General features: G+C 44.0%; 1 protein-coding gene across 2 annotated transcripts; it reads right to left on the bottom strand.

Moving 5' to 3' along the window:
* Window positions 1-17,385: 17,385 nt before the first annotated feature.
* Window positions 17,386-18,861, bottom strand: LOC138416827 (WAP four-disulfide core domain protein 15A-like). 2 transcript variants are annotated; one of them, XM_069546324.1, is made up of 3 exons: window positions 18,727-18,861; window positions 18,441-18,599; window positions 17,386-17,601 (listed from the first exon to the last, which is right to left on the bottom strand). In XM_069546324.1, exons 1-2 carry the CDS (start codon window positions 18,845-18,847, stop codon window positions 18,442-18,444), a joined length of 279 nt encoding a protein of 92 aa, XP_069402425.1. In that variant the 5' UTR covers window positions 18,848-18,861; the 3' UTR covers window positions 17,386-17,601; window position 18,441. The 2 variants fall into 2 exon arrangements, with proteins under 2 accessions (XP_069402425.1, XP_069402426.1); XM_069546325.1 differs by having other exon boundaries at window positions 17,386-17,581; window positions 18,727-18,850.
* Between the last annotated feature and the right edge of the window lie 7,295 nt (window positions 18,862-26,156).

Raw genomic sequence — 26,156 nt, 5'->3', positions numbered from 1 at the left:
TTTCTCCTTATGTTTTCTGCTATAGGTTCCATAGTTTTAATTTTTGCATTTATGTCTATGATCCATTTTGAGTGAGTTCTTGCAAATGATATGAAGTATGGCTCAAGGTTCATATTTTTGTATATGGATATCCAACTGTTCTGGCATCATTTGTTGAAAAGACCATTCTTTCTCTGATGAACTCCCTTTGCACTTTTGTCAACCGTCAACTGACTAGTTGCATGTGAATTCACTTCTGCACTGTCCATTTATCTGTGTGTGTATCCTTTTGTCAATACCACGGTGCCTTTATTACTATAGTACTGTGGTCTAAATGTTTGTGTTCCCTCAAAATTCCTGTGTTGAATCCCCAGCACCCAATGTGGTGATATTAGGAACTGGGGCCTTTGGGAGGTGATTAGGTCATGAGGGTGGAGTCGGGTGGAGCCTTCAATAATGGGGATTAGTGTCTATAAGAAGAGGAATGAGAGAAATGATCTTTCTCTCTCTGGCGGGATACAGCAAGGGCATGGTAGCCATCTACAAACCAGGAAGGGGAACTTCACCAGACACGAAATCTTCCAGAGCCTTGAATTTGGACTTCACAGACTTCAGAACAGTGAGAGATAAATTTCTGAAGTTTAATTCACCCAGTTCATGGTATTTTGCTATAGCAGTCTGAGTAGATTAAGACATGTAGCTTTAGGGGCTTCCCTAGCGGTCCAGTTGCTAAGACCCAGTGCAGGCGGCATGTGTTCGATATCTGGTTGGGGAACTAAGATCCCGCATGCTGTGGGCGTGGCCAAATAGATAAAATTTAAAAGACATGTAGTTTTATAATAAGTGTTCATTTCAGCCAAAATTTTCAGCGGCCCCTTCTGTGCCCTGTCCATAGTCCCAGGGCACTCTCCACTCCATTGCATGCCAGTGGCATCTAGTATAAGCCTGTGATTCTCTGCCTGAGGGGTTTCAGGGAGCAGCCCTTAGCCAATGACAGATAGGAGTGGGAGGATAAATACCTCCTCTTTCTCATCCAGAGTGGGAAATTCTAAGGCAGGCTCTATGAAAGCTCCGAGAGTTTTCCAACAGGATGTGCCCTCCGTGCCCCCAACAGTAAACTCCTCAGCCCTGCCCCCTTTATGGCTTCCTTCCACTCCCCGCCTCACAAGCCTATTCTCTGAAAAATGCTTCCTGGATCACTTCCCATGTAAATTATTTGTCCTCAAATTACTGCCTTAGGGTCTGCTTCCAGGAGAACTCAACCGAAAGTACATCCCAGCATCCAGCTCTGACTGACACGCGTAGACTCCGACTGTCGTCAGGAGGAGGGTGGCATCTGTGTGGTTTGGCACAGTGACACATAGTATGTGTTGAATGAATGATTCCTTGAGGAAACCAGTGAAGGAAGCCAGAAAGTGCTCTCAGCCACACTCCAATCTCTCCCTCCCTAGTCCTGGGAGACACTCATCCATGTCCTGGTATGTACAGTATTATTGTCACATTTGAAAGAGTTTCTCTGAAAAATTCCAATGATCTCTAAGGGGGTTGGAGGGCCCCTTCGCCACGAGGTTGGCTGCCTGAGATCGTGGTCTTATGCCAACAAGCTGGTGGTGGGCGGCAGGGTAGAAACCTGCTGAATTTGACTAAAAAATAGATATTGGGAAATCTGGTAAAAACAAGGGAAGGTCACTCCAAGCATACTCCCCTTCTTTCCAGTCATTTAAGGGATGACAACTGTGGCCGTCAGATCTCCTCCAATCATGAACGCGCTTCACAGTTGAAGCCTTTCTGCAGGGGTTTCCCCGTTCCAGCTCTTTCCACATGGATCTTTTGAAATTTGTATAAGGTTTGAATGTCCTCGCAAACATCCCCACAATGAGCCCAGGGCCTTTGGAGGCGTCTGGGAGAAAGCACTGTCCCAGGTAACTGGTTGGGAATCCTTGCCTGGGGCAAGAGTGGTGTTAATGTCAGGGAGGCCTTGCACAAACTCTGCCGGAAATAACTAAGGAGGCAGCCCCTCCCCGTGGGTCTGGGGTACTGAGGCCAACGGGATCGAAGAAGTTTGATCTGAGTTTGGACTTCCTCTTTCCCTTCTGCGAGGTAAATGCATTGCTTTCCTACACAGGACCTCGCGATGTTTAGTCACACTTCTGCACTGGCTGTTGTTGACATTTATCACTGTAGGAGGACCTTCTGCTGTGGCTTTGTACCACCAGATGCGTTCCAATCTTCCCAGCTAGACAGAGCAGGGCACTGGGCACTCCCTCCTGACCCATCAAAGCTACTCTCTCTTCCAGGGCTCATACCAAAGATGTCTGTGATGGGAGCACTGCTGTGGGTACTGGTTACACTGAACACTGTTGCTTCCATGCCCAGGTGCCTTCAATACCTTTGAGTGTCTCTGTATGGCGAGGACCCCAGTTAGTGTTTCATGCTAACATCTTACTCTGAGGCACATCTTTGAGCTATTGCAGTCCCTTTGTCCAGAGGAAGAACCAGAAATGCCTGGGACTTCCTTTGATCTCCTTCAGCTCCTAGGCAATGTTTGACCACTATGGGAGTACAAAACCCCTCTTTTGGTGTGCTTTTTTTAAATAAAAAAAATTTTTTTTTGGCTGTGCTGCGCAGCATGTGGAATCTTAGTTTCCCAATCAAGGATTGAACTCACGCCCCCTGATTTGGAAGGGTGGAGTCTTCACCACTGGACCTTCAGGGAAGTCCCCCAAATCCCTCTTTTTAATGCTTCAAAGATCCCTCTGGGATCATGCTGTGTCTGGGACATCCTCTGAATGGCACCACTGCTAGGCTTCTTTCCCTCATCTCCTTACCAGTTTCTCCTGGGTGCCCTTGAGCCCTTGGCACCGGAGAAATGAGTAAGGGGGAGAACCCCCCGAGATGGTGACTCCGTGGGACTCTTGCTGAAGGACTGGGAGTGGGGATGATACTGAAGGCCAGGAAGCCTGGCAGAGGGAACAAGGCAGAGAGCCCCTTTCTGTAGGTCTGGACCAAGTGGAAGATGGATTGAGACATTGAAATAAGCCTGGACCTCCTCTTTAGCTTTCATGAAGGGGCAAACCTGCCTTCTTGGCCCTTGAGGTTATTACCCTAACCATCCTGCTCACATTGGTGCAGCAGGTAGAATCTCCTATCCTTGCCAGAATCTCCTTGGCATTTTCCAGGCTTCACCTTAACAGAACAAGACAGAGGTGCAGGTTACAGGATGCCTCTGGGTGCCCCCTGCATTCTGCCAAATCCCAGCCCATGTCTGAGTGTTAGTAAAGAAATCAACCTGTCTCATATCTCCCATATCTCAGGACCATATCTCCCATATCTGAGGTCCAGTCAACTCCTGAAAGAGCGACCGATTCCCCAGGGAGCCTCTAGCAGTGCCCATAGCTCGTGGCATGTGGCACTGACGGACAGGCTAACTGACTGGGTCCAGCTGACTAACCCCCAGTGGAAATGGACACCTACATACCGTGGGAACTACTCTTTCTGGGCAGGACCTTTGCTTTGGAGTCTGAGATGCCTGTGGAATTCCCATATGTGATGCAACAGAGGCTAGGGTGTGTCTTTTCTGCATAGGCACTGCCATCATATGGCATTATGGGGGCTGAGCCCCCTAACGTGAAAGAGTGGTTTTGAGGGGAAGAACCCAGCTTTCTCTTCCTTCCTACATGCCGTGAGAAGGGGATGGGTTCCCCAATGCATTAAGGAGGTGAAAGGATCCAACCTGTCAGGGAGCAGTTGTGATGGGAGGGGGCGTTGAGGGGGTAGTAGTTGGGTTATCCCATCAAGAAAAGTCACTGGCTTAGGAGGAAAGTTGTAGAGCTCATGATCAGGTATCCCTGTTTCAGGGAAAGACAAAGACATCCAGAGACAAAGAATGCCAGAAATGAGGGTGGAGTGGAGATTAAAGACAAACAGATGGAGGCATCTGGATGGAGAGTTGAGAGATAGAGGCAGAGACAGGCAGACAGAAGAGAGAGTAAGGAGCACACACAAAGAGTAAGAGACAAAGAAGGTAAATCAGATTAAAAGGAATCCAGACAGAGACAGAAATAGAGGCATAAAGAGAAAGACAGTGAGGAGGTATAGAGAATAAGAGAATGAAAATAAGAGAGACAGAGATGTTTAGGCAAAGGAGATCATGTTACTTAAAAAAACAAACAAACAAACAAACAAAAAACAGATAGCCAGTTATTTCTCCAGCAAAAACATTAAGGATCAGCAAAGAATTGCAATTTGGGGTTTGCAACCATGATGGGCCAAGTGAAAGTCCCTGCCCAGCAAGGGAAAGAGAATGCTTTTACAGAGAGGAAAAGGAAGTGGTGGTGGGGGGGGTGCTTCCCAAGTGGCGCTAGTGGTGAAGAACCCACTTGCCAATGCAGAAGATTTCATCCCCGGGTGGGGAAGATCTCCTGGAGAAGGAAACAGCAACCCACTCCAGTATTCTTGCCTGGAGAATCCCAAGGACAGAGGATAGACTCACAAAGAGTCGGACACAACTGAACAACTTAGCATGCACTCACACAAGCAAGGAAGTCGGGAGGACTCTAGGAAACAAAAGATCTGTGGCTTTTCATTGCCTGAGTCTTTGCTAGGGAGGAAAAGTCTCCTGCTGGGCTCTGCTACGGTCAGAGGGTGTGAGAGCGCCCCCTTCTGACCTCCCAACTCTAATTGCGGTTTCTGTTACAACCTCTATACTCTTGCAAGTATATCACAATTTTGGTAAAACTGTATTCAACGATGACCTTTTGCAACTCAGTAAAAATGTCACTACTGAGTCGAGTTGTGTACCATGCTCGAAGTTCATTCTTTATGCAACCATATCTCATTTTGTTGTACTTTGTTTTATTGTGCTTCACAGATGTTGCAGTTTTAACAGACTGAAGGTTTGTGGCAATCCTCTGTGGTGCAAGTCTGTGGGTGCCATTTCTCCAACAGCATATGCTTACTTTCTGTCTCTGTGTCACGTTTTGGTAATTCTTGCAATAGTCGAAACTTTTTCACTGTGATCACATTTGTTATTAGGGACTTATGATCTGCGACTTTTGATGTTATCACTACAATTCGTGAAAGGTTCAGATGATCAGAATTTTTTAGCAATAAAATATTTTTAAATTAAGGTATGTACATTTTTTTAGATTTAATTCTCTTGCCCACAAAAGACTACGGTGTAGTGTAGACATATATATTCAGTAAATGTATATAGTGTACACATATACATTGTAGTACAAACATAACTTTGAGAGGCACTCAGTTAAGTTCAGTTCAGTCACTCAGTTGTATCCGACTCTTTGTGACCGTATGGACTGTAGCATGCCAGGCTTCCCTGTCCATCACCAACTCCCAGAGTTTGCTCAAACTCATACTCATTGAGTCAGTGATGCCATCCAACCATCTCATCCTCTGTCGTCCCCTTCTCCTCCTGCCCTTGATCTTTCCCAGCATCAGGGTCTTTTGCAGGCAAGCAGTTCTTTGCATCAGGTGGCCAAAGTATTGGAGTTTCAGCTTCAGCATCAGTCCTTCCCCTGAATCTTCCTGGTTGATTTCCTTTAGGATTGACTGGTTTGATCTCCTTGCAGTCCAAGGGACTCTCAAGAGTCTTCTCTAACACCACAGATCAAAAGCATCAATGCTTCGGCACTCAACTTTCCTTATGGCACAGCTTTCACATCCATATGTGACGACTGGAAAAACCAAAGCTTTGACTATATGGACTTTTGTCAGAAAGTAATGTCTCTGCTTTTTAATATGGTGTCTGGGTTCGTCATAGCTTTTCTTCCAAGGAGCAAGCCTCTTTTCATTTCATGGCTGCAGTCACCATCTGCAGTGATTTTGGAGCCCAAGAAAATAAAGTCTGTCACTGTTTCCCCATCTATTTGCCATGAAGTGATGGGACTGGATGCAATGATCTTAGTTTTCTGAATGTTGAGTTTTAAGCCAGTTTTTTCACTCTCCTCTTTAACTTTAGTTCCTTTTTGCTTTCTGCCATAAAGGTGGTATCATATGCATATCTGAGGTTATTGATATTTCTCCCAGCGATCTTGATTCCAGCTTGTGCTTCATCCAGTCTGGCATTTTTCATGGTGTACTCTGCATATAAGTTAAATAAGCAGGGTGACAGTGTACAGCCTTGACATACGCCTTTCCCAATTTGGAACCAGTCCATTGTTCCATGTCTCGTCTAACCATTGGCTTCTTAATCTGAATACAGATTTCTCAGGAGGCAGATCAAGTGGTCTGGTATTCCCATCTCTTGAAGAATTTTCCACAGTTTGTTGTGATCCACACAAAGGCTTTGGTGCAGTTAATAACGCAGAAGCAATGTTTTTTTCTGGAATTCTCTTGCTTTTTCTATGATCCAGTGAATGTTGGCAATTTGATCTCTGGTTCCTCTGCCTTTTCTAAATACAGCTTGAACATCTGGAATTCTCAGTTCACATACTGTTGAAGTGTGGCTTGGAGAATTTTGAGCATTACTTTTTTAGCATGTGAGGTGAGTGCAATTGTGCAGTAGTTTAAACATTCTTTGGCATTGCCTTTCTTTGGGATTAGAAAGAAAACTGACCTTTTCCAGTCTTGTGGCCACTGCTGAGTTTCAAATTTGCTGACATATTGAGTGCAGCACTTTCACAGCATCATCTTTTAAGATTTGAAATAGCTCAACTGGAATTCTATCACCTCTGCTAACTTTATTTGTAGTAATGCTTCCTAAGGCCCACTTGACTTCACATTCCAGGATGTCTGGCTCTAGGTGAGTGATCACACCATCATGGTTATCTGGGTCATGAAGATCATTTTTGTATGGTTCTTCTGTGTATTCTTGCCACCTCTTCTTAATATCTTCTGCTTCTGTTAGGTCCATACTATTGCTCTCCTTTATTGTGCCCATCTTTGCATGAAATGTTCCCTTGGTAGCTCTAATTTTCTTGAAGAGATCTCTAGTCTTTCAAATTCTATTGTTTTCTTCTATTTCTTTGCATTGATCGCTGAGGAAGGCTTTCTTATCTCCCCTTGTTATCCTTTGGAACTCTGCATTCAGGTAAGTATCAGTTCAATTCAGTCACTCGTTCATGTCTGACTCTTTGCAACCGCATGGACTGCAGCACGCCAGGCTTCCCTGTCCATCACCAACTTCTGGAGTTTACTCAAATTCATGTCCATTGAATTGGTGGTGCCATCCAACCATCTCATCCTCTGTCGTCCCCTTCTCCTCCCACCTTCAATCTTTCCCAGCATCAGTGTCTTTTCCAGTGAGTTGGTTCTTTGCATCAGTTGACCAGAGTATTCGAGTTTCAGCTTCAATATCAGTCTTTTCAAAGAATATTCAAGACTGATTTCTGTTGGATCTCTTTGCTGTCCAAGGGACTCTCAAGAGTCTTCTCCAACACCACAGTTCAAAAGCATCAATTCTTCAGTGCTCAGCTTTCTTTATAGTCCACCTCTCACACCTATACATAACTAGTGGAAAAACCATAGCTTTGACTAGATGGACTTTTGTTGGCAAAGTAATGTCTCTGCTTTTTAATGTGCTATCTAGGTTGGTCATAGCTTTTCTTCCAAGGAGCAAGCGTCTTTTAATTTCATGGTTGCAGTCACCATCTGCAGTGATTTTGGAGCCCCCCAAAATAAAGTCTGTCACTGTTTCAGTTATTTCCCCATCTATTTGCAATGAAGTGATGGGAGTGGATACCATGATTTTAGTTTTCTGAATGTTGAGTTTTAAGTCAATTTTTCACTCTCTTTCACTTTTATCAAGAGACTCTTTAGTTCCTTTTTGCTTTCTGCCATAAAGATGGTGTCATCTGCATATCTGAGTTTATTGATATTTCCCCCGGCAATTTTGATTCCAGCTTGGGCTTCATCCAGCCCAACATTTCTCATGATGTACTCTGCATATAAATTAAATAAGCACAGTGACAATATACAGCCTTGACATACTCCTTTCCTGATTTGGAACCAGTCTGTTGTTCCATGTCCAGTTCTAACTGTTCCTTCTTGACCTGCATAACAGATTTCTCAGGAGGCAGATTGGGTGGTCTGGTATTCCCATCTCTTGAAGAATTTTCCACAGTTTGTTGTGATCAACACAGTCAACGGCTTTGGCATAGTCAATAAAGCAGAAGGAGATGTTTTTCTGGAACTTTCATGCTTTTTCGATGATCCAATGGATATTGGGAATTTGATCTCTGGTTCCTCTGCTTTTTCTGAATCCAGCTTGAACATCTGGAAGTTCATGGTTCACGTACAGTTGAAGTCTGGCTTGGAGAATTTTGAGCATTACTTTGGGTATTTTTCCTTTGCCTTTAGCTTCTCTTCCTTTCTCAGCTATTTGTAAGGCCTCCTCAGACAATCATTTTGTCTTTTTGCATTTCTTTTTCTTGGGCATAGTCTTGATCACTGCCTCCTGTACAATGTCAAGAACCTCCGTCCATAGTTCTTCAGGTACTCTATCAGATCTAATCCCTTGAATCTATTTGTCCCCTCCACTGTATAATCCTAAGGGATTTTACTTAAGTCATACCTGAATGGTCTAGTGGTTTTCCCTACTTTCTTCAATTAAGTCTGAATTTTGCAATAAGGAGTTCATGATACGAGCCACAGTTAGCTCCTGGTCTTGTTTTTGCTGACTGTATAGAGCTTCTCCATCTTTTGCTGCAAAGGATATAATCCATCTGATTTCGATATTGACCATCTGGTGATGTCCATGCATAGAGTCGCATCTTGTGTTGTTGGGAGAGGCTGTTTGCTATAACCAAATTGTTCTCTTGGCAAAACTCTGTTAGCTTTTGCCCTTCATTTTGTACGCCAAGGCCAAACTTACCTGTTACTCCAGGTATCTCTTGACTTCCTACTTTTGCATTCCAGTCCCCTATGATGAAAAGGACATCTTTTTTTGTTGTTGTTAGTTCAGCTTCTTCAGCCTTAGTGGTTGGGGCATAGACTTGGATTATTGTGATACTGGATGATTTGCCTTGGAAACGAACAGAGATGATTCTGTCATTAGACGCACTAAGCAACTAAAAATTTGAGTGAACTTGCTTTATTGTGGTGGTCTGGAACTAACCCCACATTATCTCCGAGGTATGCCGGTACAGTTTAAGTCTTTCCTGTAATGAATTACCTTATTATTTCATTTTTCTTCCCTTAAAAAAAAGAAACTAGTTAAGTCCTCCATTATTCTGCAACAGCTCTGTAAAATGCTTCTGTATCAAATTTTTATGTGGCCAAAACTATCAGTCAATCTATTGTGTTAGATTCTTATGACTGCTTTAACAAATTGGCATCAACTTACTGACTTAAAACAACAGACATTTATGCTTTTACATAAAAGTTCTGGAGGCTGAAAGTCCAACATAGTTTCACTGGATTGAAACCAAAGTGTTACCAGGACCATGCTCCCCGCAGATGCTTTTGGGGAGAACCATTCCCTGCTATACTTATTTCCTTCCAAGACACAAAATTTCAATAATGCTTAGATGATTGCAAAGTGTAAAAAAGATAATCTTTCAATTCTTTTTCTGAAGTAGATACAAAATTGACATCCCAACTTGGTAAAACTACATAAAAAAGAAAACTACTGATTAATTTCAGTAATGAATATTAATTCCAAAATCCAAAATAAAATTTAGCAAGCAGAATACAAAGTATATTTTAAAAAATAATTCATTATGCTCAAATACAAGATGGTGGAAATCTTTAATATAATTTCTTATCTAAATATATCTAAGGAGGGAAAAATGATAGAATTTATTCTCATAAACGTTGAAAAGAACTTCAGAAAAATAAACTCTTATTTATAATTTTTAAAAGGTATATGCACATAAGCTATAAAATGGACTAATAACCTCTTGAATCGAGAAATACAAAGACTTTTCCATTAAGATTAAGAAGGGGAGCATGTCCACTAACTTCACTACTGTTTCATATTGTAATGGAAGAAGTAGCTAAGGTATTGCACAGGATTTTAAAAATCAGATACACCAAAATTAGAAATGAAGACACCATTGTAGATAACATGATTGTGTATCTGTAGAAGCCAGAAGATTCCATGTTAAATCCAAAGCATATAAATGATGAAAGCATTCAATCATATTTTATATTAGCACCAAAAATAACTGATATTCTTACACATGAAAAAGTTTAAAGATTTAATGTAAGACATTATGCATTTAGTGCAACAAAACTTTACACTAGAAATAAATGCCTTAGGAAATTATCAAAATTTTAAAACATTTGTCAAAGATTCAAAAGTATGCTTAAATAGGAACATCCCTTGTCCTTGGATGGAACGATTATAACATAATAAAAATGTCAAATTTATTCATTAGTATAATTTCAATAAAGTACCAATAAATTTTAAGAAGTTGATTCTAGACTTCATATAAAAAGTAAACAGGCAAGAACACTAGGAAGCCCCTAAAGGAGAAAAGCATCAACAAAGGCTAGCCTTCCCATATGTTACAATGCACTCTAATGCCCCTGTAGTTAAAGCACTGTGGTTTGGGTATGTGAATAGAAAACTCCACATTGAAGCTGTACTGTTCCCTGTCTTCCAAACGGGCGGAAATTCAAAAGCTTGGCAGCAAACTCCATTACTAAGACTATGCAGAAACAGTCTTTCTCAGGCATAGCTGGTAGGAATCCAAAATAATGCAGTTCCTGGGGACAGGAATTGAGCAATGTTTAACAAAATGACATGTTTTTAGCCTGTCAACAGTCTAACTTCTAGGAATCTACTCTGAAGACATGTGTCAACAACCATGTTAGCATAATTTGTAACGTCATTTGTAATAGCAAAGGATTGCTTATCTGTGCAGGACGAGAAAAATAGGATAATAAACTGTGATATATCAGCACAATAAAATATCTGGACAATATTTTAAAAAATAGAGTGAGGACGGTCTCTATGAGTTGAGATGAAGAGTTGTCAGTTATCTTGTTTAGCAAAAACAGTGTATATAGTAAACTATCCTTCATGTTAGAAATACAAGCAAATAAATCATGATTTTTTAAGATGTTCTAGATAGCGGTTTTATCTCCTTTGTATACATACCCAGAAGTGAGATTGCTGGATCATATGGTAGCTCTATTTTTAATTTTTTGAAGAACCGCCATATTGTTTTTCATAGTGCTCTACCAATTTATGTACCAGCCAACAGTACATGACAGTTCTCTTTTCTCCATCTCCTCAACAACACTTTATTTCTTTCCTTTTTGATGATAGCCATTCTAATAGATGTGGGGCAATATCTCACTGTGGTTTTGATTTGCTGTTTCCATGATTATTAGTAATATTGAGTTCCTCTTCATGTACTTGTCAGCCATTTGTATGTCTTCTTTGAGAAAAAGTCTATTCAAGTCCTCTGTCCATTTTTTATTGGGAGGTCTGTTTTTGTTTCTGCTATTGATTATATGAATTATTTATAGATTTTGGATATTAACCTCCTTATCAGATATATGATTTGAAAATATTTTCTTCCATCCCTTAGGTTACCTTTTCATTTTGTTGATTGTTGATACTGCTGTGCAGCTTTTTAGTTTGATGTAGTTCCACTTACTGATTTTTGCTTTTGTTGCTTGTGATTTTGATGTTGTAGCCAAAAACATCATTGCCAAGTCTGACGTCAAAGAGTGTTTTCCCCGTTTTCTCCTAGTCAGTTCAGTCAGCTCGGTCACTCCTCCTGTCCAGCTCTTTGCGACCCCATGGACTGAAGCACACCAGGCTTCCCTGTCCATCACCGACTCCCGGAGCTTACTCAAACTCAGGTCCATCGAGTCGGTGATGCCATCCAACCATCTCATCCTCTGTTGTCTCCTCATAGTTTAATGATTTCAGGTCTTATGTGTAAGTCCTCACCCATTTCAAACTAATTTCTGTAAGTGGTGTAGATGGGGTCCAATGCCTTTCTTTTGCATGAGTATATCCAGTTTTCCCAGCACCATTTATTGCAAAGACTCTCCTCTCCCCACTGAGTATACTTGGCTCCCAGGTCAAACAGTGAGCCATAATATGTTTAAGGTCCATTTCTGGGCTTTCATTCAACTGTGTCAGAGAGGCACTCTCACCTGCCCAAGGCAACAAGTCAGTCAGGCAAAGCTGACATTCAGACCTCAGTCTCATGAACCCTAAGTCAGGGCTGCTTCTCCAAGCTTCTCCAGACCATCTCCCGCCCGGGGCCCAGGTGATAGGTCAGGCATAGAGGCCCTGCAATGTGATCCTCTGAGGTTTTGTGCCCAGAAGACAGTGGGAGATGTTGTGGAAGGGCCAACATTCTGCTGAGGCAGCCCCCTGTCACAAAGCACAGACCTTCAGGGTACTTAGGTCAGGCTGAGGGAGACTGATGGCAGATGACTCAGAGATTTGAGCCTGGCTGACTTCTTACTTCCTCAGGGACGATGCACCACTGTCTACACTTGCCCTCATGTCAACGCCGAGCAGCTTCCAAGTGTCTCTCACCACTGAACACTTCCCAGGCTTCACCTGAATTGGAGAGAGCGGGTCTGGAGCTTGAAACCCTCCCACTGTCCAAGACTACAGCCCAGTTTTACCCGCCTTCATGGAAGCTAACTGCCCCAGTCCCCAAACTGAGGCCTAAGCATCTCGTGAAGGCAGACCTGATTCCTTTAACCCAGGGCGCCCCCTGCTGGACTGACAAGTGGCTGATCTCGAGTCAGGCTGAAAGTAAGTTCCACTAACTGATCAAGCCATCAACAAGAATCACAAAATTGGCAATGGCAGAGACTGGACTAGCTTTTGTCTCCAGCCACCTTCAGCAGACAGATGGGGAAACAATGGAAACAGTGAGAGACTTTATTTTCAGTTCAGTTCAGTCGCTCAGTCGTGTCCGACTCTTTGCGACCCCATGAATCGCAGCATGCCAGGCCTCCCTGTCGATCACCAACTCCCGGAGTTCACTCAGACTCACCTCCAACAAGTCAGTGATGCCATCCAGCCATCTCATCCTCGGTCTCATCCCCTTCTCCTGCCCCCAATCCCTCCCAGCATCAGAGTCTTTTCCAATGAGTCAACTCCTCACATGAGGTAGACAAAGTATTGGAGTTTCAGCTTCAGCATCATTCCTTCCAAGGAAATCCCAGGGCTGATCTCCTTCAGAATGGACTGGTTGGATCTCCTTGCAGTCCAAGGAACTCTCAAGAGTCTTCTCCAACACCACAGTTCAAAAGCATCCATTCTTCGGCGTTCAGGTTTCTTCACAGTCCAACTCTCACATCCATACATGACCACTGGAAAAACCATAGCCTTGACTAGATGGACCTTTGTTGGCAAAGTAATGTCTCTGCTTTTCAATATGCTATCTAGGTTGGTCATAACTTTTCTTCGAAGGAGGAAGCGTCTTTTAATTTTATGGCTGCAGTCACCATCTGCAGTGATTTTCGAGCCCCCCCAAATAAAGTCTGCCACTGTTTCCACTGTTTCCCCATCTATTTCCCATGAAGTGATGGGACCGGATGCCATGATCTTCGTTTTCTGAATGTTGAGCTTTAAGCCAACTTTTTCACTCTCCTCTTTCACTTTCATCAAGAGGCTTTTTAGTTTCTCTTCACTTTCTGCCATAAGGGTGGTGTCATCTGCATATCTGAGGTTATTGATATTTCTCCTGGCAGTCTTGATTCCAGCTTGTGTTTCTTCCAGTCCAGCGTTTCTCATGATGTGCTCTGCATAGATGTTAAATAAGCATGGTGACAATATACAGCCTTGACGTACTCCTTTTCCTGTTTGGAACCAGTCTGTTGTTCCATGTCCAGTTCTAACTGTTGCTTCCTGGCCTGCATACAGATTTCTCAAGAGGCAGGTGAGGTGGTCTGGTATTCCCATCTCTTTCAGAATTTTCCACAGTTTATTGTGATCCACACAATCAAAGGCTTTGGCATAGTCAATAAAGCAGAAATAGATGTTTTTCTGGAACTCTCTTGCTTTTTCCATGATCCAGCGGATGTTGGCAATTTGATTTCTGGTTCCTCTACCTTTTCTAAAACCAGTTGGACATCAGGAAGTTCATGGTTCACGTATTGCTGAAGCCTGGCTTGGAGAATTTTGAGCATTACTTTACTAGCGTGTGAGATGAGTGCAATTGTGCAGTAGTTTGAGCATTCCTTGGCATTGCCTTTCTTTGGGATTGGAAGGAAAACTGACCTTTTCCAGTCCTGTGGCCACTGCTGAGTTTTCCAAATGTGCTGGCATATTGAGTGCAGCACTTTAACAGCATCATCTTTCAGGATTTGAAATAGCTCAACTGGAATTCCACTAGCTTTGTTCGTAGTGATGCTTTCTAAGGCCCACTTGACTTCACATTCCAGGATGTCTGGCTCTAGATGAGTGATCATACCATCGTGATTATCTTGGTCTTGAAGATCTTTTTTGTATAGTTCTGTGTATTCTTGCCACCTCTTCTTAATATCTTCTGCTTCTGTTAGGTCCATAGCATTTCTGTCCTTTATTGAGCCCATCTTTGCATGAAATGTTCCCTTGGTATCTCTAATTTTCTTGAAGAGATCTCTAGTCTTTCCCATTCTGTTGTTTTCCTCTATTTCTTTGCATTGATCACTGAGGAAGGCTTTCTTATCTCTTCTTGCTATTCTTTGGAACCCTGCATTCAGATGCTTATGTCTTTCCTTTTCTCCTTTGCTTTTCGTTTCTCTTCTGTTGGGGGGCTCCAAAATCACTGCAGATGGTGACTTCAGCCATGAAATTAAAAGACGCTTGCTCCTTGGAAGAAAAGCTATGACCCACCTAGACAGCATAATAAAAAGCAGACACATTAATTTACCAACAAAAATCCATCCAGTCAAAGCTATGGTTTTTCCAGTAGTCATGTATGGATGTGAGAGTTGGACTATAAAGAAAGCTGAGCACTGAAGAAATGATGCTTTTGAACTGTGGTGTTGGAGAAGCCTCTTGAGAGTCCTTTGGTCTGCAAGGAGATCCAACGAGTCAGTCCTAAAGGAAATCAGTCCTGAATATTCATTGGAAGGACTGATGCTGAAGCTGAAACTCCAATACTTTGGCCACCTGATGTGAAGAACTGACTCACTGGAAAAGACCCTGATGCTGGGAAAGATTGAAGGCAGGAGAAGAAGGGGATGACAATGTATGAGATGGTTGAATGGCATCACCAACATGATGGACATGAGTTTGAGTAGGCTCTGGAAATTGGTGATGGACAGGGAAGCCTGGCGTGCTGCAGTCTATGGGGTTGCAAAGCATCAGACACGACTGAGCGACAGAACTGAACTGAACACCAGCATCCCAAGACCCTCTGCCGTCCGTCTCGATCTTTGCCCCTCTCATGGGTTCAGAACAGCTGGAGGATTCCTGTCTTTCATGCAACCAATATGAGGCCAGCATTGCTTCTTCTCTGAACACTGCTGGCCATCCTGGCATCCGTCCGGGGGTTGGGGGCAGGGGCTGGCTGGAAGCTCCAGCCCCAATAGGGAGTTTTGGGGCAGGGGAGAGTCTTTCGCTGTCTCTTCCTCAAGAGATACAACATAGAGGGAGGTGGATTTAAGGGCTCAGAGACCACCTTCCTGGAAGATGAAAGGATTCCCCAGAAAGCAGAAGGAAGGCGGCGGGGGAGCAGATATGACCCAGAGGTGGGCAAGGGGAGGGTGCTAAGGACAGCCTGACAAGGGGCGTGACATGTCGCTGACTCCTGAGGGAATGCGCCGGGCCCCCACACAGGTGTTTCTGGCCCAGAGAAAGAGAGCAGGCACACAGAACAAAGCAGGACGGAAAGAGAGAGAAGAAAGTAAAGCACACACATGAAAACACTGGGTGAAAACTGAGACGGAAGGACGAGCAAGACAGGAAAGGAGAGAAAGACAGCAAGACAGTAATAAAAGGAACCGGAAACGGAAAGCAGGATATGGAGGGGAAAGAAGATGAAGAGCCAGAGGACAAAGGAGACGTAGAGAATGAGAGGAGAGAGAGGGAGGGAGGAAGCAGGCGAGAGACACACAGGATGTGGCAGACAGCGCTGTCTACGCAGGGATCCTTTCAGGTGGTCCAGGCACACTCCCAGATGAAGCCCTCACGGGAACTTGGTCTCTGTCAGGGTTCCCATTCCAGAGATGCCCAGTGGAAGGACTGGGTTGAACTCCTGCTCTAGGAAAGAAAGAGGCACTCCCCCCCTCCCCCGAGCTAGCCAGGTACCCCTCCACCCCTGCCCATTCTGAGCTACCCCCAGTAGGTGACTGTGATTCAGACCCTCCCCTTCAGCCAGGTCAATGCTTCTTCACTATTACACTGTCTTCAAAGACCCTTCCTCCTCAACCCTCCATCTTTCCCTCCTTCGCCAGGAGTCAACCCTGCACCTAGTCTGATGGCTGCCCTCACCCCCTTGTCACCCGTTGACCCCGACACACCTTTTCCCCAGGAAACCCTTGGTGATCTAATCTTACTCTGACATCTGCCGTCCAGGGGGCCTTAAGCTCAGTTAGTCACCTGTTTGTTTTCGGTCTGAATTGTTCAAGCAATGAAGGGAAAGGAAGCAAGGAGTCGGACACGACTGAACGACTTCACTTTCACTTTTCACTTTCATGCATTGGAGAAGGAAATGGCAGCCCACTCCAGTGTTCTTACCTGGAGAATCCCAGGGACGGGGGAGCCTGGTGGGCTGCCGTCTATGGGGTCGCACAGAGTCGGACACTACTGAAGCGACTTAGCAGCAGCAGCATACATATATTTCAAATTTTCATAAATTTGAAAATTGATATTTATCTATTTATTAAGGGAATTGTTACAGTTCATGAAGGTAGAAAAGAAAAACACATTTTTTGAAGACCACTCTCTAAGAACTGAAATCCCTCTGTGATCCCAAATCAAGAAAGAATCACAAAGCAGAGACAGAGGAAATGCATGGCTAAATAACACTTCATTATTAGGTAGGTTAGGGTCTTCGACCCCTTAAATTAAGATTCAAGGTTGCTAAGCAGAATTTCCTTTTCTAAATTTATGAAGGCCTAGATTTTAGACGCTGAAGTAGCTTAGAACCAAGGCCACGTTCCACTCCATTTCCAGCCCTGAAGTCCCAAGTCTAGTCTTACAGCTCCCACAAGTGGAGAGGCGACCAGCGGCTGCACCAGAGATGATGCAGTGCAGAGACTTGCCCCTTGCCTCAGGATAAGAATGTACACCTTTCATAGCATCCAAACACAGAAACTCTGACTCAAACATGCCCTGGGAATTTAACAAACAAAGAGTCTGAGTGTCAGGAGGCATTAAAAAAAAAGTATCAGAAAAACAGAAGTGCAGGCGCTTAAGAGGAAGCGAGAAACAGTGATCCCATCCTTTTATATAATCACCGAAGGGTCCCCCACGAAAGGCTGAAGACAGAGAAGGGGGCGGGGAGAGAGAGACTCAGTAGTCATAGACGTCCCTGTAGTTTTAAATAGAGAACACTTTATTTCTTTGTGGCATTTTCATATCAAGAAGCATTCAACTCTTGATAAAAAGAAGTCTTGTGGAATGAGGCAAGCAGGGAAGCACTGGAGATCACTTATCCAAGTCTCATCCTGGACTCCCCCATGTCTTCTCAAGCCTTGAGAAGCCTCTTCTCAAGCCTTCTCAAGAAACCTGTAAAGAGAGGTTTCTACCTGGGGAGAGCAGAGAGAGAAACAGAGACATGGGATGATGCAGACCCTGAGGGGAACACGGACTGGATCCCACGACCACTATGGTCTGCACCCCATATACTCCTCCCAAGGATGCTGAGATGCACTTCCAAGGAATCAGGGTTCGGGAATTCTAGAGGAGCCATGCTGAAGAATTATACTCTCAGAACCCCTTACCTCACTGTTTAAATGTAAAGAGTGATTAGAAAAAATAATGGCCAGGGGCTTCCCTGGTGGTCGAGTGGCTAAGACTGCACTCCCAATTCGAGGGGCCAGGGTTCCATCCCTGGTCAGGGAACTGGATCCCACAAGCTTCAATAAAGATCACAGGTTCTGCGTGCTGCAACTAAGACCCAGTGCAGCCAAATAAACAAACATTAAAAAAAAAACAAACACAAAAAACGGCCCTGGAAAACAGTTATAAAAATTCAGTAACAGTTCAGACGCTTAGAGATAATCTCATCCTGACCTCCTTGTCATTTCACCAAACAGTGATGCCTAAGACACAAATGGTGCATTTTCTGAAGAAGGTTTGAAGGGCCTCTCTCTTCACTGTCTTTGAGGCGAGTTTTGGGGCAGGCAGACCAGACCTTACTTCCCCAGTCAGGGACCCAACCAGGGCCCCCCTTCAATGGAAATGCTGTGTCTCAACCACTGAATCCCCAGAGAAGTCCCAGACCAGATATCAATTTAAAAGCTCTTGTCTCCATGAAATCCAAGGGTACTGACAGTCCTCCACTCCCTCTGGAAGACCTGGTTCTTCTGCAACGTTTCAGGGGCAAAGTGGAGGGGGTGCGGGGGGCAGATGTAGGGCCTCTCACCTCACTCCAACGATGCCCAGGGTTCCATACACTGACGCCTACAGTTGTAGAAACAACACTTCTTGGTCCCCTTGCACCCTCGATCGCGCTGGCACATAGGTAAAAGGACGAAAGGGCAGGAAAGAAAAAATTCTGGGCAATACCCAGGTTTCTGGACGCCTGGGGAAAAATGCCACAAGGTGAAGTGGGGGCCCCTGGGCATCTGCCCCAGCGGGTCCCACCGGCTTCTCGGAGAAAGCGTGCCCCCACCCCCACCACACAGAAGACCGCCGCGCCCTCCACGCACCCTTGCGGGGTCCCGGCTGCGCCGTGTGCAAGCAGAGCAGGAGGAAGATCACGGGGAGCGCAGAGAAGCTGCTCATCTTCATTGTGGAAGCAAAGAGTGTCGGTGAACGCGGAGACTGCATGTCTTGTTTATATCGACTCTGGCAGGCGGCGGCCAGCAGGGGGAGCTGTAGTTCCCAGGGTCCAAGGTCAAAAGCGCCTGCATTTGACCAGGAAGTATCAAGTCTCCCATCCTTGAAAAAGGAACTGTAATAACCTCTGAGGCATAACCTCTGAGACCCCACAAGTGCGCCCTCGTCTTCAGAGAGTGTCTGGGCTGGACATTCCTGCTTTATGCAGTGGATTTGGAGGCAAATAGGAGGAAATGGTCGTTCCCAGGGCACTTTATCCGGTCTGACAAACTCTCTCCCCTTCTCACCATGTATCCAGGACAATGTAACCCCAACCCTCCCCACAGATTTCAGAAAGGGGTGCATTCAAAGAGTTTCCTTTGAACAAATTAACCTTTGAAACACACACAGGTACCAAGACAAAGCACAATAATAAGCTATTAGCAAAACAAAATGGAGCTTTTTTTCTAAAAAAACAAAAACAAAAACACCTCCTATTTAAAACATTATTTGTTTATTTATCTTGGCTGTGCCTGGGCTTTCTCTAGTTGCAGCAAACAGGGGCTGCTCTCTAACTGCAGTGTGCGTGCTTCTCATTGTGATGGCTTCTCTTGTTGCGGCTCACGGGCTCTAAGACGTGTGGGTTTCAGTAGTTGTGGCCACGGGTTTACGTGCCCAGTGGCATGTGGATTCCTCCCAGACCAAGGACTGAATCAGTATCCCTGCATCGGCGGCAGACTCTTAACCACTGGACCACAGGGAAGTCCCTTAATATGGAGATTTACGGATACCATCGTGCACTGATAGCGTGAGCATTCTTTGGCATTGCCTTTCTTTGGGACTGGAAGGAAAACTGACCTTTTCCAGTCCTGTGGCCACTGCTGAGTTTTCCATATTTGCTTAATTCAGACTGAAATTGAAGAAAACAGGGAAAACCGCTAGACCATTCAGGTATGACCTCAATCAAATCCCTTATGATTATACAATGGAAGTGAGAAATAGATTTAAGGGCCTAGATCTGATAGAGAGAGTGCCTGATGAACTGTGGAATGAGGTTCATGACATTGTACAGGAGACAGGGATCAAGACCATCCCCATGGAAAAGAAATGCAAAAAAGTGAAATGGCTGTCTGGGGAAGCCTTACAAATAGCTGCGAAAAGAAGAGAAGTGAAAAGCCAAGGAGGAAAGGAAAGATATAAGCATCTGAATGCAGAGTTCCAAAGAACAGCAAGAAGAGATAAGACAGCCTTCTTCAGCAATCAATGCAAAGAAATAGAGGAAAACAACAGAATGGGAAAGACTAGAGATCTCTTTGAGAAAATTAGAGACACCAAGGGAACATTTCATGCAAAGATGGGCTCAATAAAGGACAGAAATGCTATGGACCTAACAGAAGCAGAAGATATTAAGAAGAGGTGGCAAGAATACACAGAAGAACTGTACAAAAAGGATCTTCATGACCCGGATAATCACGATGGTGTGATCACTCACCTAGAGCCAGACATCCTGGAATGTGAAGTCAAGTGGGCCTTAGAAGCATCACTATGAACAAAGCTAGTGGAATTCCAGTTGAGCTATTTCAAATCCTGAAAGATAATGCTGTTAAAGTGCTGCACTCAATATGCCAGCAAATTTGGAAAACTCAGCAGCGGCCACAGGACTGGAAAAAGTCAGTTTTCCTTCCAATCCCAAAGAAAGGCAATGCCAAGGAATGCTCAAACTACTGCACAATTGCACTCATCTCACACGCTAGTAAAGTAACGCTCAAAATTCTCCAAGCCAGGCTTCAGCAAAACGTGAACCGTGAACTTCCTGATGTCCAAGCTGGTTTTAGAAAAGGCAGAGGAACCAGAGATCAAATTGCCAACATCCGCTGGATCATTGAAAAAGCAAGAAAGTTCCAGAAAAACATCTATTTCTGCTTTATTGACTATGCCAAAGCCTTTGACTGTGTGGATCACAATAAACTGTGGAAAATTCTGAAAGAGATGAGAATACCAGACCACCTCACCTGCCTCTTGAGAAATCTGTATGCAGGTCAGGAAGTAACAGTTAGAACTGGACATGGAACAACAGACTGGTTCCAAATAGGAAAAGGAGTACGTCAAGGCTATATATTGTCACCGTGCTTATTTAACTTCTATGCAGAGTACATCATGAGAAACGCTGGACTGGAAGAAACACAAGCTGGAATCAAGATTGCCAGGAGAAATATCAATAACCTCAGATATGCAGATGACACCACCCTTATGGCAGAAAGTGAAGAGGAACTAAAAAGCCTCTTGATGAAAGTGAAAGAGGAGAGTGAAAAAGTTGGCTTAAAGCTCAACATTCAGAAAACGAAGATCATGGCATCCGGTCCTATCACTCCATGGGAAATAGATGGAGAAACAGTGGAAACTATGTCAGACTTTATTTTGGGGGGCTCCAAAATCACTGCAGATGGTGACTGCAGCCATGAAATTAAAAGACGCTTACTCCTTGGAAGAAAAGTTATGGCCAACCTAGATAGCATATTGAAAAGCAGAGACATTACTTTGCCAACAAAGGTCCATCTAGTCAAGGCTATGGTTTTTCCAGTAGTCATGTATGGATGTGAGAGTTGGACTGTGAAGAAGGCTGAGCTCCGAAGAATTGATGCTTTTGAACTGTGGTGTTGGAGAAGATTCCTCAGAGTCCCTTGGACTGCAAGGAGATGCAGCCAGTCCATTCTGAAGGAAATCAGCCCTCAGATTTCTTTGGAAGGAATGATGCTAAAGCTGAAACTCCAGTAATTTGGCCACCTCATGCGAGGAGTTGACTCATTGGAAAAGACTTTGATGCTGGGATGGATTGGGGGCAGGAGGAGAAGGGGATGAGACCGAGGATGAGATGGCTGGATTGCATCACTGACTCGATGGACACGAGTCTGAGTGAACTCTGGGTGTTGGTGATGGACAGGGAGGCCTGGGGTGCTGCGATTCATGGGGTCGCAAAGAGTCGGACATGACTGAGCGACTGAACTGAACTGAACTGATTGAATGCAGCACTTTCACAGCATCATCTTTTAGGATTTGAAATAACTCAACTGGAATTCCATCACCTCCACTAGCTTTGTTCATAGCGATGCTTCCTAAGGCCCACTTGACTTCACATTCCAGGATGTCTGGCTCTAGGTGAGTGATCACACCATTGAGGTTATCTGGGTCATGAAGGTCTTTTTTATATTGTTCTTCTGTGTATTCTTGCCACCTCTTCTTAATATCTTCTGCTTCTGTTAGGTCCATACCATTTCTGTCCTTTATTGAGCCCATCTTTGCATGAAATTTTCCCTTGGTATCTCTAATTTTCTTGAAGAGACCTCTAGTCTTTCCCATTCTATTGTTTTTCTCTATTTCTTTGCGCTGATCTCTGAGGAAACTTTCTTATCTCCCCTTGCTATTCTTTGGAACTCTACATTCAAATGAGCATATCTTTCCTTTTCTCCTTTTCTTTTCACTTTTCTTCTTTTCACTATTCACTATTTGAAAGGCCTCCTCAGACAGCCATTTTACTTTTTGCATTTCTTTTGCTTGGGGATGGTCATGTTCCCTGTTTCCCGTACAATGTCATAAACCTCCGTCCATAGTTCTTCAGGCATTCTGTCTATCAGATCTAGTCCCTAAATCTATTTCTCACTTCCACTGTATAATCATAAGGGATTTGATTTAGGTCATACCTGAATAGTCTAGTGGTTTTCCCTACTTTCTTCAATTTCTTCAGCATTACTGGTCGGGGCATCAGTTCAGTTCAGTTCAGTTGCTCTGTCGTGTCCAACTCTTTGAGACCCCATGAATCGCAGCACCCCAGGCCTCCCTGTCCATCACCAACTCCCGGAGTTCACTCAAACTCATGTTCATCGAGTCAGTGATGCCATCCAAGCCATCTCATCCTCGGTCGTCCCCTTCTCCTCCTGCTCCCAATCCCCCCCAGCATCAAAGTCTTTTCCAATGAGTCAACTCCTCGCATGAGGTGGCCAAAGTACTGGAGTTTCAGCTTTAGCATCATTCCTTCCAAAGAACACCCAGGGCTGATCTCCTTTAGAATGGGCTGGTTGGATCTCCTTGCAGTCCAAGGGACTCTCAGGAGACTTGGATTACTGTGATATTGAATGGTTTGCCTTGGAAATGAACAGAGATCATGCATTTTGGACTCTTTTGTTGACTGTGATGGCTACTCCATTTCTTCTAAGGGATTCCTGCTCACAGTAGTAGATATAAAGGTCATATGAGTTCAATTCACCCATTCCAGTCCAGCTTACTTCGCTGATTCCTAAAATGTCGATGTTCACTCTTGCCACCTCCTGTTTGACAACTTCCAATTTGCCTTGATTCATGAACCTAACATTCCAGGTTCCTATGCAATATTGCTCTTTACAGCATTGGACCTTGCTTCCATCACCAGTCACATCCACAACTGGGTGTTCTTTTTGCTTTGGCTCCATCTCTTCATTCTTTCTGGAGTTATTTCTCCACTGATCTCCAGTAGCATACTGGGCACCTACCAACCTGGGGAGTTCATCTTTCAGTGTCCTATCTTTCTGCCTTTTCATACTGTTCATGGAGTTCTCAAGGCAAGAATACTGAAGTGGTTTGCCATTCCCTTCTCCAGTGGATCACATTTTGTCAGACCTCTCCACCAAGACCTGTCTGTCTTGGGTGGCCTTACACTGCATGCCTTAGCTTCATTGAGTTAGATAAGGCTGTGGCCCATGTGATTAGATTGGTTAGTTTTCTGTGATTGTGGTTTCAGTCTATCTGCCCTCTGATGCCCTCTCTCAGCGCCTACCATCTTACTGGTGTTTCTCTTACCTTGGACGTGGGGTCTCTCTTCACAGCTGCTTCACAATTGCACTCATCTAACACACTAGTAAAGCAATGCTCAAAATTCTTCAAGCCAGGCTTCAGCAATATGTGAACCATGAAATTCGAGATGTTCAAGCTGGTTTTAGAAAAGACAGAGGAACCAAAGATCAAATTGCCAACATCCGCTGGATCATTGAAAAAGCAAGAGAGTTCCAGAAAAACATCTATTTCTGTTTTATTGACTATGCCAAAGCCTTTAACTGTGTGGATCATAATAAACTGTGGAAAATTCTGAAAAAGTTGGGAATACCAGACCACCTGACCTACCTTGAGAAACCTGTATGCAGGTCAGGAAGCAACAGTTAGAACTGGACATGGAACAACAGACTGGTTCCAAATAGGGAAAGGAGTACTTCAAGGCTGTATATTGTCCCCCTGCTTATTTAACTTATATGCAGAGCACATCATGAGAAACACTGGGCTAGAGGAAGCACAAGCTCGGATCAAGATTGCTGGGAGAAATATCAATGACCTCAGATATGCAGATGACACCACCTTCATGGCAGAAAGGGAAGAAGAACTAAAGAGCCTCTTAAAGTGATGAGCCTCTGAAAGCCTGATGAAAGTGAAAGAGGAGAGTGAAAAAATTGGCTTAAAACTCAACATTCAGAAAACTAAAATCATGGCATCTGGTCTCATCACTTCATGGCAAATAGATGGGGAAACACCAGAAACAGTGGCTAACTTTATTTTGGGGGGCTCCAAAATCACTGCAGATCATGAAATTAAAAGACGTTGCAGCCATGAAATTGAAAGCTTTGTACAATACAGATGTGGGAATGATTTCTGAAAGATAAAGTTAACCTCAAGCAAATGAAAAACTTCTGTAGGGCAAAATTAATCCTACACTAGGAAAAAAATTAGAAATTCTGAAAATGTGAGTGAATACATACAATAGGAATATATATTCTATAATAAATAGAAAGACATTTTACAATACAGTAAAGAAAACAGATCACCTAATAGAAACATGGACACAGGCCAGGAAGATATGGATGGCAGAAAATTTATACAAGTAGCATATCCATATATATAACTGTGCCTGTAATTAAAGAAATACAAATAAAGGCAACACGATTCTTATTTTTTTCCCCATGAGACTGGTTCCCCACTGTTGATTTGGCACAAATTTCATCTACCACTGGTCTCTGTCTCAGTTATTATAAAATGGGTGACTTAGCCCCTTAGGACCCATCTTGCTGGAGAAACGCTCCAAAAATCTAAGCAAAGGTCTATGCCTGGTGAGGAGTAAATTGGTGAGAGACAAGCAGAGGCATCTTTGAGAGGGCTCCAAAATGATGCCGGACACTCATGATAATGGCTGACCTGGCAAATTGCAGAGTCTCAGTTCATAGCTGACTTCTCAACTCCTGCCCAATTCTTTGATTATTATCTTTGCTTCTATACTTTGGGATTTCCTTTTCTGTTATGTTCCTTTTGTTGTTGCTGTTTGGGTTTTGTTTTTGTTTTTCTGGCTGTGCCATTGGGCACGTGGGATCTTAGTTCCCCAGTGAGGGATAGAACCCACGCCCCCTGCAGTGAAAGCAGAGTCTTAGCCACTGGACCATAAGGGAAGTCCCTGATTCTACACTTTGGGTGTTACTCTGGAATTCCTGCCATGAACTTGAAATCCGGTTCGGATCAGATGAATAGATCATGAAGTCTTTCTTTGAAAGGTTACTTCTCCTCCTACTTTATTCAGCATTCTGTATGAAATGGGAACAGTTATTAGGCAATGCTATTAAAATAAAAGCAGTGATAAAATACAGTAATGAAAAAAACACCCCATGGAAAGAGAAAAAAGATAATATCAGGATAGGTGGCTCCTAGCCCCAGCTCCGCCTGTGACTCCCCATGTAAAGATTGATGATGCCCCCAGATGTCAGTTTTCTACTTTTCGAAATGAAGGTGTTTGTCTGGCTCATGTTCAACTCCAGTTCAACAGAATGTTGTGACTCTGAGCATCTGGGACAAGCTGAGAAGCTTGTGGTGTCTGTGCGTGACCCCTGTCACACTGGACACCCGAGGGCAGATACACATGGCTGGCTAGAACAGAGTCTCCTCATTCAAGGAGGTTCTGGACAAGGAGAGCCTAAGAAGTGGCCAGAGAATGTCCGAGAATTATCAGTGACCCCGGGGCGCACACAGAGCGTGCAGGAATGACATCAGAGCTTCATCTCAACAAAACATTCCTCAGCTGGGGAGCACTGCGTCTCTGGCAGGCACGTGGTAGCACTTGAGCTGGTCCCAATTAACCGTATATTTCCTGGCTGCACTGCCCATTCTAGGAACCTCAGCAAGCATCTCTTATTGACTTCACTAACATCATGCATTCAGAAAACTAACATCATGGCATCCGGTCCCATCACTTCATGGGAAATAGATGGGGAAACACTGGGAACAGTGGCTAACTTTATTTTGGGGCTCCAAAATCACG

Source organism: Ovis canadensis, chromosome 13 (assembly GCF_042477335.2).
Source record: "Ovis canadensis isolate MfBH-ARS-UI-01 breed Bighorn chromosome 13, ARS-UI_OviCan_v2, whole genome shotgun sequence".
NCBI lineage: Eukaryota > Metazoa > Chordata > Mammalia > Artiodactyla > Bovidae > Ovis > Ovis canadensis.
This window is presented reverse-complemented; position numbering and strand designations above follow the sequence as displayed.

What these genes read in the sequence shown, in the direction of transcription:
- LOC138416827 (XM_069546324.1), bottom strand. Translation starts at nt 18,847, where the DNA reads ATGCAGTCTCCGCGTTCACCGACACTCTTTGCTTCCACAATGAAGATG. An exon ending in GCAGCCGGGACCCCGCAAGG is followed by an intron (nt 18,600 to 18,726) that starts GTGCGTGGAGGG and finishes ATTTTTCCCCAG; the next exon opens with GCGTCCAGAAACCTGGGTAT.